This window comes from Patiria miniata, unplaced genomic scaffold, assembly GCF_015706575.1.
Source record: "Patiria miniata isolate m_02_andy unplaced genomic scaffold, ASM1570657v1 HiC_scaffold_8, whole genome shotgun sequence".
Lineage (NCBI taxonomy): Eukaryota > Metazoa > Echinodermata > Asteroidea > Valvatida > Asterinidae > Patiria > Patiria miniata.
The window spans coordinates 10,038,158-10,058,787 of NW_024037075.1; the positions used below are offsets into that span (position 1 = coordinate 10,038,158).

The 20,630-nt window shown below is 41.8% G+C and overlaps 1 protein-coding gene across 1 annotated transcript in view; it reads left to right on the plus strand.

Annotated features, from left to right (window-relative positions):
- The window catches only part of LOC119719716 (mucin-2-like), a 117,227-nt gene that overhangs the window by 11,757 nt on the left and 84,840 nt on the right, over nucleotides 1-20,630 (plus strand). Inside the window, exons 5-8 of the mRNA XM_038189215.1 lie at nucleotides 2,525-2,693; nucleotides 16,188-16,327; nucleotides 17,529-18,008; nucleotides 18,603-18,728. Coding sequence (XP_038045143.1) covers nucleotides 2,525-2,693; nucleotides 16,188-16,327; nucleotides 17,529-18,008; nucleotides 18,603-18,728 — 915 coding nt within the window. The remainder of the gene's footprint in view (nucleotides 1-2,524; nucleotides 2,694-16,187; nucleotides 16,328-17,528; nucleotides 18,009-18,602; nucleotides 18,729-20,630) is intronic.

A 20,630-nucleotide genomic window follows, 5' to 3' on the forward strand; every position in this document is an offset into this window, starting at 1 on the left:
GTCATTTTTCAACGAAAATCGCTTGTAATTTGACACCCGATGACGTCATCATGACGTCAGTGTAATATGCACTACTCGGAATGAGGGTCAATATATGCTAATAGTTACAAGTTCATATCATATACCGTTTAGGAGAAAACCCGCGGAAACGTGCTGTACGGAAAAAAAAGAAAGAAAGAAAGAAAGAAAGAAAGATTAATCGCAACAAATCCAAAGAGTGGTCGGGTTGTGCCGAATGGATATCGTTATTTGGGCTACGAAGAGATACGACATGGATCAAATGATAGAATTCAATTTAAAATATGATCGTTTACAAATTCTCATAGACGTAACTTCTGGTCTGATGACGTCATGAATTTGAAACCTTGCCAAGTCGTGTGGTTAATCAAAGAATATCCAGGAGCGATTTGGTAAAATTAGAACCGATGGTCTTCAGATTAAAGAAAACAAACACCATTTTATGTGCCACTAGGGGGCGCCCTTTTGGATGATGACGTCATCACACTGTTTTTTTGGGACTTGCATTTCTTACTAAACACTTGCATAATACATGTCTGTAGTAAAATGCTTCCGCTTTTGAGTTATATTCAGTTTTCATTGCACTTCCGGTAACACCGGAAGTAAAGGTCAAGCGGTTTTGTGTCTTGGGACAAGAAATGTTCCTCACGGCATAGTCTACAACCTCACGAAAAAACGAACACGATTCTTTATTTAGTACAAAAGATATAACACAAACTATTTTGTCAAAATTTGCCCTTAAATCGCTTGTAATTTGATACCTGATGACGTCTTGATTCCTGAACAAAATTTGTAACATCTTCGTAACAAGTTCACACAAGGTTTTGTGATCATACCGTAAACGGTTCGGAAGAAATGTTGCTTTGTTTTGATGTCAGGCTAATGTCTTCATTTTGAATTCACCTATTTTTGACCTTCCCGTAGACCCGGAAGTAAAGGTCCAGCGAGTTCACATACACGACAAAAACTGTTCAGCAATTCATGGTCTATCTGATTACAGAATACATCATTGAATGTTTGGTTCTAGAGTTATAGGTGAAATAATATTGTCATTTTTTCAACGAAAATCGCTTGTAAATTGACACCTGATGACGTAATCATGACGTCAGAGTAATATGCACCACTTCGGATGAGGGTCGATATATATTCTAAGTTACAAGCTTTTACCATATACCGTTTAAAAGAAAACCCGCGGAGAAGTATTGTCCGGAAAAAAAGAAAGAAAGAAAGATTAATCACAACAGATCCAAAGAGTGGTCAGGTTGTGCCCGACCACTCAAAGAAAGAAAGAAAGAAGATTTATTGTAACAACTCCAATCAGTGGTCGAGTTGTGCCCGAACACTCAATCATTGAGTGTTGTTATTAGGGCCCACTTCAACCCTTGGTACATACTATGGTATCCATTGTGCGTGTGGGACAAGATAGACCATTATTGCCTATGGGGAGATTATACATGTAGAGGCCTACATTGTGATCATGAGGGACCAGTATGGTCGGTGAGGGCCATTTGCTTCTTTCAGAGTGTACACGAGGATTAGAGTGAATGATGAGCGATATAGCCTATAGTTTTGTTGAAGTATAGTTGTGCAATTGGAGCTGTTACTTACAAATCTTCAAATGAACCACGAATGGACCACAATTTGAGATATGCGTGTACATGTGTCCACTACTTAAGAGCTTATACCGCACACAGAAGGAACCATATACACCCCTGTGGTCAAACATAGTTTGTTCTGTGAAGCAAGATGTTCATCACAAGGTTGAAGCACACAGCCCTGTGATGGATGCGTACACAACACTGCGGGGATTTTAACAGTCTTGTTAGGTTTACAATTTTCTTAAAACAAATTGATATGAGTAAGTACTGTATGACTGTCCAGGGACTTTACCCAGCAAAAAAGAATGGGAGCAATAAATAGGTGTCTACAAGAAAGTTACCATCGACATATAATAAAAACGCAACTTTACGATTTAAATGACACCACTGTCAAGTGCGCAGGTGCATAGTGTTCCCTTTTCAAATTTTCAAACTGGCAAACAGATAATGGAATATTCAAATATTTGGTATATTCAGGACAGCCTATAGCATGTCCAAGCGATAGCATGTCCACACTGTGAAATGTAGTTAGGGTCAGTACAATTTTTCAGCTGTAGTTGAATAGCACAATATTTCAGCTATAAACCAATAAGCAGTAACCTTTTTAATTCAGCCCCCCCCCCATTTTTTTTTCAAAATCACAAAAACAACAACCGGGAATCGGCCACAGAACTTGATAAGCACTTTATATGGCACCATACAGAAAAGAAAAATAACAAAGACACCTGCCAAAGCTACAAAACAATGCTGGAGAAATCTCAGAAACAGTGAGTTCCTTATTGGAGTCAACAGTCAAACGTAATTTTGTTAAAGGTTAATTGTAGCAGAAACGAAATGCTTTCTCAAGGCCACTTTTTGATTAACGGGATCTTCTATTTTAACAAATTCCCGGTATTTCTACCCTCCAGGCCACTGTCATGTTTTCCACGGCGATTCAGTGAGGACCTTTGATGGTCTGACCTACAACGTCCCATTAAGGTGTCGACATTTCATGGCGAGCCTTCCTTCATTCAACGTGGACTTCATTCCTCATTATTCTTGTAGCAACATGAGGTGCAAGGGTGCCGTGTCTATATCGTGAGTTTGCCTTTTAATAAGGGAATAAATGTGTGCTTGCAAGGTTTAAAACACTCTGTTTAAGAATGATTGAGTCTGGATGCTGATAATTATCTGAGCTGAAGGCGAGGGTAATTATCAGCATCCAGACTCCAATCGGTCTTAGTGTTTGATAATGACCAAGCACGTATGTATTCCCATTTATAAATACCTTTTTGGTAAAAAAATCTAAACTTTTCCATCCAAAAGTCAAAACAAGTCAAAATTCTTAAATTACCAACGATTTTGTTCAACAATTTTACTTCATGTTTTTTGAAACACACCTCTAGCTTATAATGGAGTGTTTAGCTCGTGAGTAAGTCAGAAACAACTTATTTTATGGAGATTGGCGTGCGCGTCGAGCATACTGCGCGATGTCGCGCAGAATGCAGCTGTGGCGGTGCGTTGACTATGAAATACTGGCTCACTGGTAGTTTTGCGCATGCCTATACTTGAGGATTGTGAATGTTCAACCAATAAAACAGTAAAAGGCATTGAATTTTATTGGAGTACCATTTTCATGTGACCATTTTCTTTTAGCTGGTCTTTATCATCCGTTTAAGACTGGCCATATGACAGGCTCATGACCAGTAGGAATGGGTAAACTGTCTTAGGTATTTATGAATATAGTGTAACTAATAGTTAAAAGTAGGATGCCACTGTTCAGTGCTTACGGTGTGTGACTCATGTACGATGGTACATGGCGTTTGTGCCCTTGGGCAAGATCACACTTATTTATTTTTGCCTCTCTCCTCCCAGGAGTATGAATGGGCCGAGGACCAAATGAGCGCTGATATCAGCTGCCACGTGGGCTCGAGGCCTGATGAAATGGGGGAATAATTTTAAAGCGCTTTGACATTTTTGATAGGATGGAAAGCACAATATAAACATGACAATTTTATTTGGCCTTTTTTTCCACAGCAGCGCGGAAACTTACCGCAACATTCCTTTGTGTAAGTCTATCGTGTGTTCCCACTCGGACTTGCGTTCATTCGTCGTGAGTGACTGGCATAATGTCTGATTGCAGGCATTGTGCACAATAACCTTTGACCTAAATGGATAATTTTTGGGTGCTAAAATAGTCTGCACTGTCTGACGCGACGCCAGGCGTGGTTCTAGGGGGGGGGGGGAATGGGGGGGGCTCCCTGTCTAGCCCCCCCCAAAAAAATCAATGACATTTTTTTAAAATTCATTAAGCCCCCCCCCAAAAAAATCAATGAACAAATAATTAAATTCATAAAAAAAGGCAGTAACAAATGTTAGAAGGTGACGTTACATGCGAATGGTCCCCCCCCCCCAAAAAAAAAGCATGAGAAGGGGGCATTTGTACACTATTAGGTAAAATACATGTAGTGTGCATGATTGTAGGAGGTTGTTAGCGCTCCACATTGAAAATATGGTACAAGCCCCCCCCAACCACTCCCCCCCCCCCCACCACTCCCCCCCCCACTCCCCCCCCCCCCCCCCCCACCACACCACTCCCCCCCCCCCCCACCCACCTATTGAATTTTGGAGGCCTAAGTGTCGGAGAAAAAACTTGTCTACATTTCAGCACTCCTCCCTGCATACATTTCTTGATCCACCCCTGCTAGCCCCCTAAAATATAGGCGCTAGAACCGCGCCTGTGCGACACAATGCTGATAGTGTGGGATAGTCTCGGTTCTCGACGCTCCTTGTGTTTTATTCAACGAGTGCAGAATCAACCTACCCAAAAACCACCGGTTTCACGAACCATCGCTGTTAGAGGGCACTACCACACACAGACCGCTATCAGCCATGAACCGCTATCACACACGAACCGCTATCACAGGAGCGTCTCGGGAAACTCGTAAAACTGCCCGCGATTTTCCGGGCAAAAAGTGCCGTGTGCAAAACTTGACGCCCTGTTATGTGGTCATTTGCATAAAAAATGCCAGCATGGAGAACACGTGATATTATGTCTAGTACCTGAACGACTGTTTTGCAGAACACGCAGTAACTGTTTATTGGCTTGTTTTGTAATGGATCGACAATGTACATTTGGTCGCCGACGTCGACGCGTGGTACGTACGGTACACATACGTTGTCGATCACAAATAAAGTATGATAATGGCGGAGCGTACAGCAGAGCCATAGGCTCTGCTGGCAGTTGCATACGGCCAAGAAAATTTCACTGTTGTGTAATTTGTAACCGAGAGTTAATCACCTGTAAGAGATACTCTACATTAAGTACCTTAACCAAGAAGAACCCGCTATTTTCAACCCCCCTTCCCCCCCCCCCCTCAAAAAAAAAAAACCTACACATGCCAGTTATTACTCTAGGAATTTTTGTGTGTGGACACAAGGATTATACTATAGCAATCTCCATTTTAATTCCTAAACTGGCTCAGTGGATGACTCATGTTAATAACAATAGGGTTTGCTAATACACACTTGCAAGTATTCACCAGCAGCCTTAGCCCCGTAAAAACAACTTCTCTGATATGCATGAGGAGTGTATACAACAAATGCATCGTAGATTGGCCATTCTTCAGTCTGTCAACATCAATGCAACACGTACTGAGCTCGACGAATGCTTACCGCCGCGCCATTCATCAAAACTTTCAACCAGTAGCATACGTCTACATACGTACACAACCAAAACGCATGGCTGAGCGCATTTTGGCAACACACAGTGCATGTGTATGTACACATGCGATATGAATGCAGACGAACTGTACCAGGCTGATATGCTCATTATGCAGTATTATAATTGTGCTTTTGCGCTTGCGTATTTCCATTGTAACCTTTCTTGAATATGCATGTTGAGGTCACTGCCTTTTTGTCACGTGATATCGCACGAGTTTCCCGAGATGCTCCTTTGATAGCGGTTTGTGTGTGATACCAGTTCGAGGCTGATAGCGGTCTGTGTGTGATAGCGCCCTCTATCGGCGATGGTTCGTGATAATGGTTTTGGGGTGGGTTGATTGTGCACTCGTTGAATAAAAACACAAGGAGTGTCGAGAACCGAGACTAAGTGTGGGATAAGGACAATGACTTTGTTATTTGTAACGGTGATTTCAGAGACAGTGCAAACCATTGCTTCCTCTTCTCGTTTGTGCTGAATGAAAATTCTCCGTCTGCCTTCACCATCGTTTTCACTGTCATCAAACCCAATAAAAGTTCTTATCAAATCAATCAAATCTGCCATGAATATGAGGAGCGAACTTATGAAAACATTTCTGTTTTATCAATCGGGCCGTGTTGTAGGCCTATGTTGTATGGCCATTGTGTGGTTGCGGGCCCCGTTCCTATAATTTAGGTTATACTAGCAAGCAATATATTGTAACGGGGGCGAAATTACTAGATAGCCCCATCGATGAACTCTAAAGCTGAGGGTGGCTGACCCTGGTGCGCTGGATAGCCGGGCTAGATAGCCCCATTGATGAACTCTAAAGCTGAGGGTGGCTGACCCTGGTGCGCTGGATAGCCGGGCTAGATAGCCCCATCGATGAACACTTGATGATCTTGTGCAGAATAACTCGATTGACTGAAATAGTTGAGGCTAGCTTCATGATGATGGTGACGACATGTCGATCTGCGCAGCTGCATTATTAGACTGGTAGACCCGGCATTGTATTTTACACCCCAAGGGACAAGGTGTGGTGGCTGACTTCAGATTACTCCTCAGTCGATAAAATCCAAAGGGTTCGGCGATGCAGGTACACCCCCCTGCTACACCTGGCTGGGTCAGTAGAGGGAGCTTAACCCCTCACTGGTGTTAAACTAATAACACCCCCCCTCACCTAAGAAGTATAACTCTCCTGAGTTATAGGGAGCTTTACAGACTACCGGATGACGTTGTCCACATGTGTGGGCCTCTATTGGTATGTGAAGGCAGGTTGTATTCAGTGTACTTTACCTCGTATCTCCAGCCATCCGGAAAAATGGCTGTCTCTGTCACTTGTCTCACTGTGACTCCGAAGTCGATTTCGTGCAGCTGGTCATGCCGAGACTTTATTGTTCTTGTGGTCAACGCCTGCTGCCTCATCCATGCCACTTCCCCTCCAGCCGTGGACTTGGGTTCTTCCCGTCTCGCTGCACGAAAATACCGAGGATCTGGGTTTGAAGGATTGGAGATGGGAGATGTCGGCACTTCAGTTGACGGTGCCTCCGCTGGTACTGGTGTGACCTTTGACGTCCTCTCTTCTTCCTTGATTCCATTCAATATTTCGGCAGTCGCCTGCTCAAAATCATCCACCATCCATTTCCTCATAGAGGGGGTGGGGCTGAGGGGCTCGTAGGTTGACGACGGTGGCCTTGGTGTCTCCATTGACACCAAAAGCTCCTCGAGCTCAGAACGACTACGACGACTTCTTCTTTCTTCTCTTGCTTTCTGCTCGCCACTGTCTCTTTCTGCCTTTGTTTTCCGCTCGACCCTGTCTTTCTCTTGTCTCACTTCCCTTTCATCCCTGCCCTTACATCTTTTTGGCATGTAGCCCGGCCTTGGCCTCCACCACCCTCCTCTCTTGTTGTAATTGGTTGGTTTTCGAAACATCTTTAACTTAGAAGAAGAAATTATACGTGTTGTCTCGTTGCCGTTGCAATGTGAAGGGTGACGCAGCGCGTCTTGTTCGTCACGTCCAGTCTAACGGTTTTCAAGACGCACATCCAACGCGCACATAACTTTGAAAAAATCTGCGTTTTGCGTATTTGCGGCATGCGTACGCGCATGCTTCGAGTACTGGTTCATGGTTGAGTCCATTGCTGCAAAGTGTTCAGTCAATTAATGCCTGGTGCTAATTTCGGTATCTTTCCGGTTGGCACCTGCTTCGCTGACTTCTTCGTAGATTATTAGGTGTTGGGCCTGAGCCCAACACCTATTGTTATTGTAAGAATTTACTATTATTTTTATGCCCCGCGGCGAAGCCGAAGGGGCATACTGTTTCCGCCTCGTCCTTCCGTGGGTGGGTGGGTGGGTGTGTGTGTGGGTGGGTGAGCTTGTCTTACATACGCAGTGTGGACTTCCGAACAAAAGACGTCCACATAATGTAGGTAGCAGCGACGAAGTGTGGACTTGCCCACGTCCACACAGTGTTTCCCCATTTCTGGAAAACAGGTTTAGAGGCATTTTTGGGTTAGGTTTATCTGTAGCAGAATGAAGAGAAACACTAAAGGGAATCATTGAAAAAAAATTGGGTTGTAAGAGTTTTCACAGTTTGAGAAAAATGAGTTTTTCCACTGGTGTTCCTTAACTACACGAAAAGAAAGGAAAGTCCACACTAGGTATGTGAAACAAGTCTGGGTGGGTGGGTGTGTGTGTCCGGACAAATCTTGTCAGCGCGATAACTTGAGAAATACTTAACATATGAACTTCAAATTTGTTTTGTGGATTGTTCTTGGTAATCCTAAGAAGCCTTTTGCATTTGGGGCCAAAAGGCCAAAGGTCAAGTTCACAGTGGCTAAAACAATAGAAATCTTGTCAGCGCGATAACTTGAGAAATACTTAACATATGAACTTCAAATTTGTTTTGTGGATTGTTCTTGGTAATCCTAAGAAGCCTTTTGCATTTGGGGCCAAAAGGCCAAAGGTCAAGTTCACAGTGGCTAAAACAATAGAAATCTTGTCAGCGCGATAACTTGAGAAATACTTAACATATGAACTTCAAATTTGGTTTGTGGATTGTTCTTGGTAATCCTAAGAAGCCTTTTGCATTTGGGGCCAAAAGGCCAAAGGTCAAGTTCACAGTGGCTAAAACAATAGAAATCTTGTCAGCGCGATAACTTGAGAAATACTTAACATATAAACTTCAAATTTGGGTTGTGGATTGTTCTTGGTAATCCTAAGAAGCCTTTTGCATTTGGGGCCAAAAGGCCAAAGGTCAAGTTCACAGTGGCTAAAACAATAGAAATCATGTCAGCGCGATAACTTGAGAAATAATTAACATATTAACTTCAAATTTGGTTTGTGGATTGTTCTTGGCAATCCTAAGAAGCCTTTTGCATTTGGGGCCAAAAGGCCTAAGGTCAAGTTCACAGTGGCTAAAACAATAGAAATCTTGTCAGCGCGATAACTTGAGAAATAATTAACATGTGAACTTCAAATTTGGTTTGTGGATTGTTCTTGGCAATCCTAAGAAGCCTATTGCATTTGGGGCCAAAAGGTCAAGGGTCAAGTTCACAGTGGCTAAAACAATAGAAATCTTGTCAGCGTGATACTTAAGAAATACTTTACATGTGAACTTCAAATTTGGTTTGTGGATTGTTCTTGGTAATCCTAAGAAGCCTATTGAATTTGGGGCCAAAAGGTCAAGGGTCAAGTTCACAGTGGCTAAAACAATAGAAATCATGTATTTATTCTGAGATTATAGGGATTAGGGATTAATTCATATAAAACCTACAGAAGACACTAATGCTGTCAATTAATGTTCCATGTGACCAAGGTACATGTAAGTTGATGTTAAAAGAGTGGTGTTATGTCATGGGAACTGTCACCGTTGCGGGGCATTTGTGTTTGTAAACACACCTGACTTGTTTTTTTTTATTTCTCCAAGACACATTCGTTTCCAGAACCGTTTGTCAAAATGAAAACACATATGAACTTCAATTGTCAATACATGAATGCACAACCCACTGAAGATGTGCTTTTTTGCAATTATGTCATTATGATGTCATCATGGGTCACGTGACTTCACTTCAAAAAATAATACATTTAATCTTTGAAATTCAATATAAAATCAACCGTGAGAGACCGGAACTTGAATTTTGCGGAAATCGACATGATAATACATGCTCTTTAATTAATCTTGTGTGCGTAAAATCACATGACCCTTCCTTCCGGTCGAAACCGGAAGTGCCTAATAATTCAAAAGTGGAAAAAGATATGAACTTGCTTTTAACGATGTTAGCCTGTGGGTGGTTTAATCATTCCAAAAAAATGATCAGTGAAACCATTAAACGTTCGAGCGCCCTCTAGCGGCAGGTTAAAAAATGGCCAAAACGCATTTTCAGTTGATGTCTGTGGTGAAATTTGCGGTAATTGCTTCAAAATTAATATACAAAATGACTTTAATGCAGACAAGACCTGTGCGCGAAAAAAAAACATGATTACGTCATCAGACCGGAAGTTACAATGAAAAGACCTCTTTTCCTTTGAAAATTGCTAAAAAATCAACTGTCAGAGATATAATCCAGTTTTGTGCTTTAAATGGCACTTTAATAATAGGTCTCAAACTTCCCAAGGTTTCGTTACAATAAATTTACTAGAAGATGCCCTGCAGCCCCCTTCAAGTTTGAAGTTGAACACGCCTACGCATTGAAACGCTCATTTAATGCCACATACATTGTGTGTACTTATACAGCAAATGGGGATAATTGCGTACAAAGGGAAAATCCCGAAAAACAGTGTGCTGCGATTGCGTAAAAGGGAACTTCCCCTCATATGATACTCAAAAATTGGGCTGGCAAAAGCCCCCAATTGGGCGCTTTTTTAAATTGGGCGCTTTTTTTTCTAAAAACATGCGCATTGGGGTAAAGAGGGTATGGCGAGCAATATCTTGTATTGCGCCAATGGTGTGCGACCTTTACTTTTAGAGATATGAGCTATTTCATGGGTTGCTGTAACAATTGTACTAGATAAGTTTACAGTACAGCAGCATACGTGCGTGCAGATCCTCACCTGACTCTTTTTAACTACCCTCTGTATAATTACTCCACGCGCTACTTTTCAACCCTCAACATCAACATCAACAACCAACAATCGACATCAACAATCAACATCAACAATCAACATCAACAATCAACATCAACAATCAACAGCAACATCAACAATCAACAATCAACATCAACAATCAACATCAACATTAACATCAACAATCAACATTAATATCAATAATCAACATCGTCAACAATCAACAATCAACAATCAACATCAACAATCAACAACAAAAAATCAAAATCAACATCGACAACCATCATCATCAATTTATCAACAATCAACATCAATAATCGTTAATCAACAACACCAATCAATTATCAACATTCAACAATCGACATAAACAACCACCGTCAAATTCAATCGACAATCAACATCAACATCATCAATCAACAATCAACATAAACATAAACAACCAACAATCAACATCAACAATCAACATTAACAATCAACAAAAACAATCAACAACAATCAACAATGTGAAAAAGCCAAACCTCTAGCCCAACACCGTGTGTTTGTCCTCAAACTCTAGTTTTCTTTGTTTTCTGCCAAAGTTTTATCTCGTTGTACAGTCCTTCGCCGTGTTGTTACTTGTACTTTCGTCGAACTTCTTTTGTTTCTGTTTTGTTCTGCAGAGCCCATCCTGACTTCTTTTTCTTCCTGGCTACATTTCGGGTCTTGTTTACTGCTTGTCCAAAGCCATTTTAATTGCTTGCTTCCACAATATGGCTTGAGTCGATTTCTATGTACGACCTTTGGTTTTGTCTTTGGCCCTTTCTGAAGCCTGTAAGTGACATCACTCAGCCTCTTGGTAATAAGGTACGGGCCTTCCCAGTATCTCTGTAGTTTTGGACTTATCCCTTTCTTCTTCGTTGGGTCGTACAACCATACAACATCTCCTTTGTTGTAGCCGCCTGCGTTTGCTTTGTGGTCATAGTTTTTCTTTTGTTTTTCTGTCGCTACTTTCAGGTGTTCTCTCGCATACCCTTGTGTGGTTTCCATGTGCTCGAGTAACTTCTCTGCGTACTCTGTATGTTCACTGTACCTTTCTTCTGGGGGTCGCTCAATTAGCAAGTCCGCAGGTAATTTCACATCACAGCCTAACATTAGCTCACTTGGCGTGCATCCCGTGGTCTCGTGAATCGAAGTTCGATATGCCATCATGATATAAGGCAGACGCTGATCCCAATCACGCTGGTTGTCTGAAACGAACATGGAGAGCATGGCTTCCAGCGTTTGATTAAACCGTTCAACCATTCCATCAGATTGAGGATGAAGAGCAGTGGTTCTAGTTTTGTCGATGCCGAGTAGCTGACAAAGTTCCTGAAACACATGCGACTCGAAGTTTCCACCCTGATCTGAGTGTAGTTGTAACGGGACACCGTATCTGCAGATAAATTCTTCTGTGAGAACATTGGCGACAGAGGTTGCTTCTTGATTTAGAATGGCGTATGCCTCTGTCCATTTCGTGAAGTACTCTGCAACGACCAGTATGTACCTGTTCCCTCGATCTGAAACTAGCAGAGGACCCATCACATCAATGGCTATTCTTTCTATTGGTATGCCGACATTGTACATCTTCATAATGGCTGCGACGGTGCTTCAGCGGTTCTTTACGAGTTGCGCAGATATTGCAACTTTTGCAAAACTTGCTGACGTCACTTCGCCACTCGTACCAGTAGAACCTTTTCTGAACTCTGTCAGACGTCTTAGTCCGTCCCAAGTGTCCGGACGTTGGTTCACAGTGAAGAAGTCTCATCAAGTCTTCACGCATATTCAAAGAAAGGATTAATTGCCACGTCATCTTATCACCTACAGCTGATTCCCATCATCTATACAGCACTTTATCACGTACTTCTGAACGCTCCCATTGCGTCCAATAGGATTTAACTACTCTGCCCTCGGGAGAGACTTCTGCCCAGTCTGGTCGCTCTTCTCTTGACTCTTTCCATCAGAGTATCTGCCCGATGTCTCTGTCATCCAGTTGCGACCCTCTCAAGTCTTTGGCTGTCCATCCGAGGTCTCCTGACCTCCAGCCCTCTTCAGACTTTTCCTCTGGGGTTTCTTCTCCGGCCTCGGTAGTTCTAATCACGGAAAAGTACGTTATTGGTACATCTTGTGCCTCGGTATTTGCGTTGGGGTCAGTGCTTACATCTTGAATGCCTTCATTTTCATCAGCTTCATTTGTGCACACGGGTTGGGCTGAACAACCATGCACTTCATCATCATTGCCATTGCATGGCGATTTTTCTTTGTCGATACACTTCTCTTTGTGGCTCATCACTTCTTCTTTCTCATTGCAATTAAGCAAGACATCATTTGGCTCTAAGTTAATGATGGCTGTCGGCTTCGGTGTGATGTCATGATCATGCATTTCATGGTCATTGTGCTCAATTCTTTCGCACTGTTGACATTCGTCACATGGCCGGTGAGATAAGCCGTCTGCATTACCGTGTTGTCTGCCAGGTTGTTCATCGGTGTGACAAGGTGCTGCTCTTACATCACAGTGGTCTACATTTGTCACCACTTCTTCTATTAGCTCGCAGGTAGCAACGTTGGTACCTTTGTAGAGTGTGGCATGTTTCTCTGTTTGGTTCAAAATGCGAACTGGAATCTTTCCACTGTCGGTGTATACCAATGACCTGGCGGTTATCATCTCATGTCTCTCTATCAAATTAGCCGTTGGTTCAACTACAGCCAGTCCTGTAAGCCCTGTTTCTCCTTCCAGTTTCCCTGGTAGCAATACCTCTCCGTCTGGTGGAATGCTCACAGTAGTGTCTGCAGTGATGCGGCATGATGATGCTGGTGCCCGTGCAGTGGCTGTGCACGCTATGGGTATGTCGTGCAGTTCCATTTTTGCCTTACCCACATCTAGATTACAGTTGTATTTCATCATGAAATCATAGCCCACCCATACATCATATTGTACCTGAGGGCTCTGCTTGCCGATTTTAAGTTGAAAACTCCCACACCCAATGGAGAGTAGGGGCTTGCCATTTGCTGTTACCATGGTGATTTCTTTATTCTCTAGTTGTGGTCGCGTTGATTCAGGTATGGCGTAGTAAATCTCTGGCCTCACTATCGTTATGTTGGCCCCTGTATCTACCAGAAAATTCACACCAACCCCTTCTAGATGTCCGGCCACATACATGCCACCTGCCCCCACTGTCGATCTGATGCGTGGCTTTATTGTTGTTGTTGTTGTTGTTGGGTCTGTTGGCCCGGGCCTGGGTGCTGTAGTCGATCTTCGGCCCACAAGCTCGACTGTCTGCCGTTTCCCTGAAGTGAGCGTGTATCATTTCTCCATGAACCGGCTTTTGGGCATTCTCGTCGGAAATGGCCGGTCTCGTGGCAGTTCCAACACTCCACGGTGCCTTTGTCTCTCTGGCGTGCCCATCTTCGTCGTGTTGATGATCTGGGGGTAAACTTTTGGCCATTATCCATCTTCCCTTCCCCATTAAGTTGTTTCTGTAGATTGTTGAACCCTTCGGTAATAGCATTACTGATTGTAGAGGTAAATGCTGATTGTGCGGCTGTTGTATCTGCTGTGTCAGAGGATATCACTCTGGCAGCCGTGCTGACCGTCTTATTTGGCCCCGTTGTCTCTCTGCCGTATGAAATGCCTCAAGCTCAATGGCAACTCTCACAGCCAACGGATGTCAGCATCATCTAGAGCATCCATGAAATGCTCTCTCGCTAGTGTTTCTTGTAGCTCGTAGGGTGCCGTTGGGTATGCCCGTCGTGTCAACCGCCTTATGCTCTGGGCCAACTCGGGAGGTTTCTCATCACGCCCTCTTGTTCGGTTCTTTAATTGAACACGAAACATCTCCGTCGGGCTAAATCGTCGACCAAGTGCTGTGACGAGGGCGTTATAATCTCGTCATCTAGTGACATCTAAGTCACCCAGCACGGCCTGTGCTGCGCCCCGTAGACTAGCGGCCAGGTACATCGCCTTCTCCCATGCACTCCACCCGTTGAGCTCAGCCAATAGCTCAAACTGCACAAGGTAGTCTTCCCAGGGGCTCATACCATCATACGTCGCTGGCCGAACTCTCGGCTTATTGCCAGACAGGGCTGACATGTTGTTCTGTGTCGATCTCTGTTGTTCCATGTTGTACGGTGACGGTTCTTGTCGTTCCATGTTGTACGGTGACGGTTCTTGTCGTTCATTATCGGCAGTGCCCTTTGCCGCAAGTTGCCGCCGCAACCTCTCGTTTTCTTCCTTCATCAGGTTGATTTCTCGTCGTTCACGTTGAAATGAACCGTCACCATCACCGCCCAATGCCGGTGAACTATGTATGGTGTCATCTTCTGGCGTACTTGAACGGCCCGCCCCGGCGGTGGGTCCGAACTGGATTTCTTGATCAGAAGTATTCATCTTCTTTTGTCGTTCTGGTAGCGTGTACAATACCTCCGTCAAAGTCCGGTCACCACTGCCACTAAATGTAACGGGCGCGAAATTACTAGTTCAAGTACTAAATGACTAGAGACTAAACAAGAATTCTGACTGGAGAGATCGTGTTGTTCTTCAAATAATAATAACGGTTTTATTGTCTTCCAATACTGTTGGCACACACCGTGCCCGATGCGTATAATCTAATGTCTATGTGGATAACGATGAGGCGGATGTGCATTGCAATCGAACGTTGAGTACGACACGCTCCTTATTCTGGGTGAACTTCCTCACCGGGCCAGAACCAGTCACGATCTGAACACCGAGCCCCGACTTGGCTCGTTTGGGCGTGTACATAACGTAAGGAGCTAGCGCATCATAACAAAATGTCTCTTGCAATGCTCTGATTGGCCATAAACCACTGCGCCAAATATTATTCTTATTCATAAAAATCATAGCGTCTTGACCTATAAAGCTTCGATGAATTAAACTTGTACAAGTCATTTCATTTAACTGTTCATTTAACAGTCAACTGTATTGGCATTAATTCTTCTCATTGAAATACAAGTTATTAACTTAAAACTTATCTTCTTATCTTCCGTAAGTCCTATCAATTAAGTTTATGAAAGGAACCTGTATCTTATCAGAGTGAAGAATAAAGTGTGCTAACTGGAAATTAATCATCGGACTTGCATTTTCGTTACAATATAAAACCAAGAAGAGTGTATCTGAGGGCAGGGTTTTGATTTTTGTCAGGGGATGTTTTGTGTAGAACAACAATGAAGACCACTGAATGCAGCATAAATACTATATGGCGACACACCGTGAATTCATGAAGCCACATGTTTATTTGCATAACATCAAGTTGTTGAACTGAAAAGTGTGTTAAAAATTTGCATTTTGTACAGAATGTTCAAAATTGTAAAAACAGAGCAGTAGATGGTGTAGTTACATGTGAGAGCTCCATGGGAGAGACATATAGGGGGCATATCATTTACATGCACATGGTATGCATGGGGTGTGGTGCAAAGTACACAAGTAATTAAAGTTTGATATTCACAAACCTGTTTAGTGTTTGCATAAGGACAAGACATTTATTAGGCCTATAGAACTAAACATAAGTATGTATTAAATGTGGGTACAAATAAGAAGTTACCCTTAACTGGATACGACCTGATCACTGTTTTGAAATGGTCGGAATTGGGTGAATTTCCCATCACCCTTTGGTTTTGTCTTCGTTCTTTCATGTTGTAGTTCGTGTTCGTGTCAGATAGGTTGACACCTGAAACTCTTTTGGGAAAGGTCCCTAATTTGCAGAAATCGTAAATAGCTGCCGTGTAATATAGTTATTCCTGTATTTTGATATATTTTCTAAATTTTTTGACGTAATATCTGTCGTATTTACTGAAAGGAATTCTGCAACAATTGTGGATTTGCTACCCGATGGCGTTGTGCATGTAAACGAAAGAAGGGTGAGTGTGCCATTTGTGACTGCATCCGGTATGACAATCTTCCAGGAAGGAGTGTACAAGGTCTGCCGTGGGATTGACGGTAAGAGGAATAAGGAAGCTTTTGAAAAAGGCAGGACATTCTCAACCGAACATACATGTATCCTGTGCTTATGGGAATGAAATGATGATCCGTTAATGCTGTCTTTTATGCATAATATCACAGTTTGCATGACTTACCGCATGCTGTCAGGTCAGTCGCGGATCCGGGGGGGGGGGGGGGGTGATTTTGGGGTAAAAAAACCCCGGATATTCAAAATATTCAAATACGTATCCTGTAAACATTTTCTATTTATAGAAATTCATTAAAAATAATGCAAAATAGTGTTAATAATCATCGAATTTGAACAACGCCCCCCCCCCTTTGAAAGTATGGTACGAGGCCCCTCCCCCTCCCCCCCCCCAATGGATTTTTGGAGGCCAAGTGTCCAGAGAAAAAAGCTGTCTATAAAGGTTCATTTTCAAATTACATGGGCCCTTTAAAGGGAATATACAACATTTGCAAACATCGAAAAATAAAACTACCAAGTTTTTGCGAAATACCTTAATAGGACGTTGGTAAATGACAGTCTAAAGCATCCTGTAAAATTATGGCACCTGGTATACTGTCATTTTCAAGAAAAGTGGTATTTTTGTATCAATTTCCAACGCTGATCGGCCGATCAGCGTTGGAAACAACTGGCTTTTTTTCAAATACTGGCCCCAATTGACTATTGCACTTGTTTGCAATCGATTACAAACCTATGAACGGGTACGAGCCAGCTAGACTGGTTCCCTGACCTTACAATTCCCCAATGTATGTAAACTGCTCTGTTTCTTCTTATATGGAGTCAGGGAACCAGACTACAGGTAAATGATCGTTTTTCTTGGTTTTTATAGCATTTTCGAACCCAAAACCTCCAAAAAGTCAGTGTAACTATATTTGCTTTATATTTCCAATCCCCCAATTCCATCCATTTCTGAAAATTACAGCAAAAGCAAATGATGTATATTCCCTTTAAGATACTTTGTCTGATCTTGAAGGACCTATAAATCGTGGTCAGATTAGAAGAGGGGCTGAAATGGCAAGCCTAGGCTACTTAAATATCTTCTTGTAATAGCTCAGTTAACAATACAAGTATGCCTTTGTTTTGACTGCTGTTGCAATGTGTTGACTCCATGCCATGATCTCAGCCCCTGCATTATATATTCACCATTTATAAGTAGATTTCTTTTAATTACTGATGTTTCGGGTTCATATGCAGAGACTCGAGTGTCATTTGATGGTAGTAATGGTGTGATCATCGCTGTCAACAAAATCCATGAATCGGCATGGGAAGCAAATGATGCCTACAGCCTGTGTGGTAACTACGACAAGGATCCCACAAATGACCTCCGTGGCCACTCTGTCCAAGAATTTGCTGACAAACTCATGGTTCCAGAAGACGGTGTTCTTTGCACAAAGCCAGGAGCAAGCCTCCTTAATCCGTTTGATAACCTCAACGCAGTTAACAAGGGTAGAGTCCAGAGGGCCTGTGACGAGTTTGCCACCGACCCGCTATTCCAGCATTGCCGGTCCCTGCACAGCGTGCAGCCGTTCTACAATTCCTGCTGGTTAACTCTGTCAAACGCTCTGCAGGAGGGCTTAAGCTTTGATCAAAGGCTGTGTGATGTCTTTGCTGAATACTCCTTGGCATGCTCGCGGTATGGTGTACCTGTGGAGTGGAGGTCAAAAAACTTTTGTCGTAAGTGTTTTTCATAAATTTTTAAATTTTGATTCTAGTGTTGATCTTAAAAAGTCAATGCAAGTCCTTAAGTTCTTAATGCTTCTAAGGTTTCCTTTAAAAATGCATGGAGCAAAAAAAAGTCTCACATAAACAAAGGTACTGACAGTCACAATCTAAGGTACAATATAACAAGCATGTATGCTGCTACTACACGTGACATGGGCCTTATTCACAAGTTGGCCATATTGAATTGAAAGTTGAATTTGCGAAGAGAAATGAAAGCAACTTAATTTATAATAAATTCCAGTCTGTTTCAAGAAATAATTTTGAATTTGTAATTAAACATTGCCAAATGTTTAAAGCCATATTTAAAAAAAAGACAGTAAAATAAGGCTGCATTGTGCCTGCATAAATAATCTGGTGCCATCCAATTCAACAGTTAACAATTAATGAAATAAATTCAGTGAACTCAACAAAAATGGCCAACTTGTAAATAAGGCCCATTGTCGTCTGATGGAATTTTTGTATTAAGTATGTACTTCTAATAGTTTATCTCTGCTTGATTTATCTAATAATTTATATCATATAATTTATCTTTTTCTTTTATCCCAGATGTTTCTTGTGACCATGACATGGTGTACACGGAGTGTGGATCCGCTTTCCCTCAGACCTGCGAGACATTTTTCTTTCCAGGGGACTCCGGAAATGAATGCATTCCAGGCTGTCAGTGCCCATCAGGTAAATTCCCAAATAGGCCATATTTTCTTCAGCCAATGAGGGTGTGATAGTACCATTGTCTTGTAACGAACAGTAGAAATAACTCATTTATTGAGTACCAGCTGTACTTCAATTGAAAAATTACAGAAATTTAAAATGGAGGAGTTGCCAACTTTGCAGATGAACGCTCGTTAGGCAGGTTATTCACAATCAACTGTGAATAATTCTTGAACACACACCTGCCTGCACACACAGTTGTTTATTTCTAACAATGCTCTGTGTTTCCGTTTGTCCCTGTAACATAACACTCTCCCATAGACATAACTGTAAGATCAAGGACCGTTTTCAACAAAAGACCCAACGCAGGAGGACTAAAAAAGGATCTTTTGTTCTCCCTTTGTGTGTCTATCCTCGATCGTAAAGCCATACAAGAGCAGACTTACTTGTGGGGAAGACCATTGTTCCCTCCTTTTGTTCACCTTTGTTTCTTTTGAAGTCTCAAACTCCCTCACGTTTTCCTTGTGGGGCACATAGATTTTAAAGACTGACTTACAGGTCTATTTTCCCTATTACTCCGTGTTCTTGCTGCCTGATGAGGTACCATGTGTGTTGCACTTGATAGTATAACGGTGATGTTGTCACTTACATGTTGCATAAAGAAAAACAATTTGTAACTAGAGGTTGTGGTTGTGAACAACCACAGAGCTGTTCCCAGTTTTGATTCTCTATTGGACTGTAAACAAAATGATACCGGTATAATGATTTTAAAAATTATATGAAATTAATAAATTGAAATTATTACTTTTAAAAATTGCATTTCTGGTACAACCGGAAGTAAGGGTCAGATGACCTTGACATACACATTTTCATTTATAACACTTCTCTGTCTATAAACCTACCAAGTTTGAGATCAATCAGTCAAATAGTTTTATAGTTGTAAGACTACATGTATAAAGATTGCCTCATTAAATATTCATGACGTCATAACATGAAAACATTAAACTGTCCATTAATAATAATGCATACTATTAAACCTTCAATGTTGCTTAATGCTAATATAACGTGTCAACCCCATCAGATTTATAATTCATTAGATATGCTAATTAGGGTATAAAATTAACACTTCCGGTAACACCGGAAGTAGGGTCACATGACCTTGACATACCAATTTTCATCTATAACACTTCCCTGTCTATATATTTACCAGGTTTGAGATCAATCGGTCAAATAGTTCTAAAGTTACAGGACTGTAAAGATTGCCTCATTAAATATTTATGACGTCATAACATAACAAGAATAAAGTGCACAGTAATAATAATGCAATATAATCATCTGTCAATATATAGCTTTGTATAAATGTAGAGTTTCAACCCAGTCAGATTAATAATTCATGAGATATGATATAGGGGTCTAAAATTACCACTTCCGGTAAAACCGGAAGTGAAGGTCAGGTGACCTTTACATGTCAATTTTCATCTGTAACACTTCCCTGACTATATACATACCAAATTTGAGACTAATCGGTCAAGTAGTTCAAAAGTTGTAAGACTGTAAAAACTTAACATTCAAATCGATGTCACGTGACCCCTGATGACGTCACGATGACAACAAGTTTGGCATACATCATCAGATGATGGTTAATGACTATGCCAAGTTTAAAGTTGAACGGATTTAAAATAATTGCCAAAGTGGCTTGTAGAATAAAAAAGTGTACAAAACCTATGGGAAAAGTGGGAAAAGTGGAAAAAGAAAAAAAAAAAGGGAAAAAAAAACTTTAACGAAAACAAAAGCTGTTCCCAATTAAAATTGGGAACAGCTAATAACTAGAACTGTATGTCTGTCAAAACAGAACACAGGGCTTTTGTGCTTTCTTTTATGTAGGAGAATTTACTTCGCCGCACAATTATGAAGTGATTGCCGTAA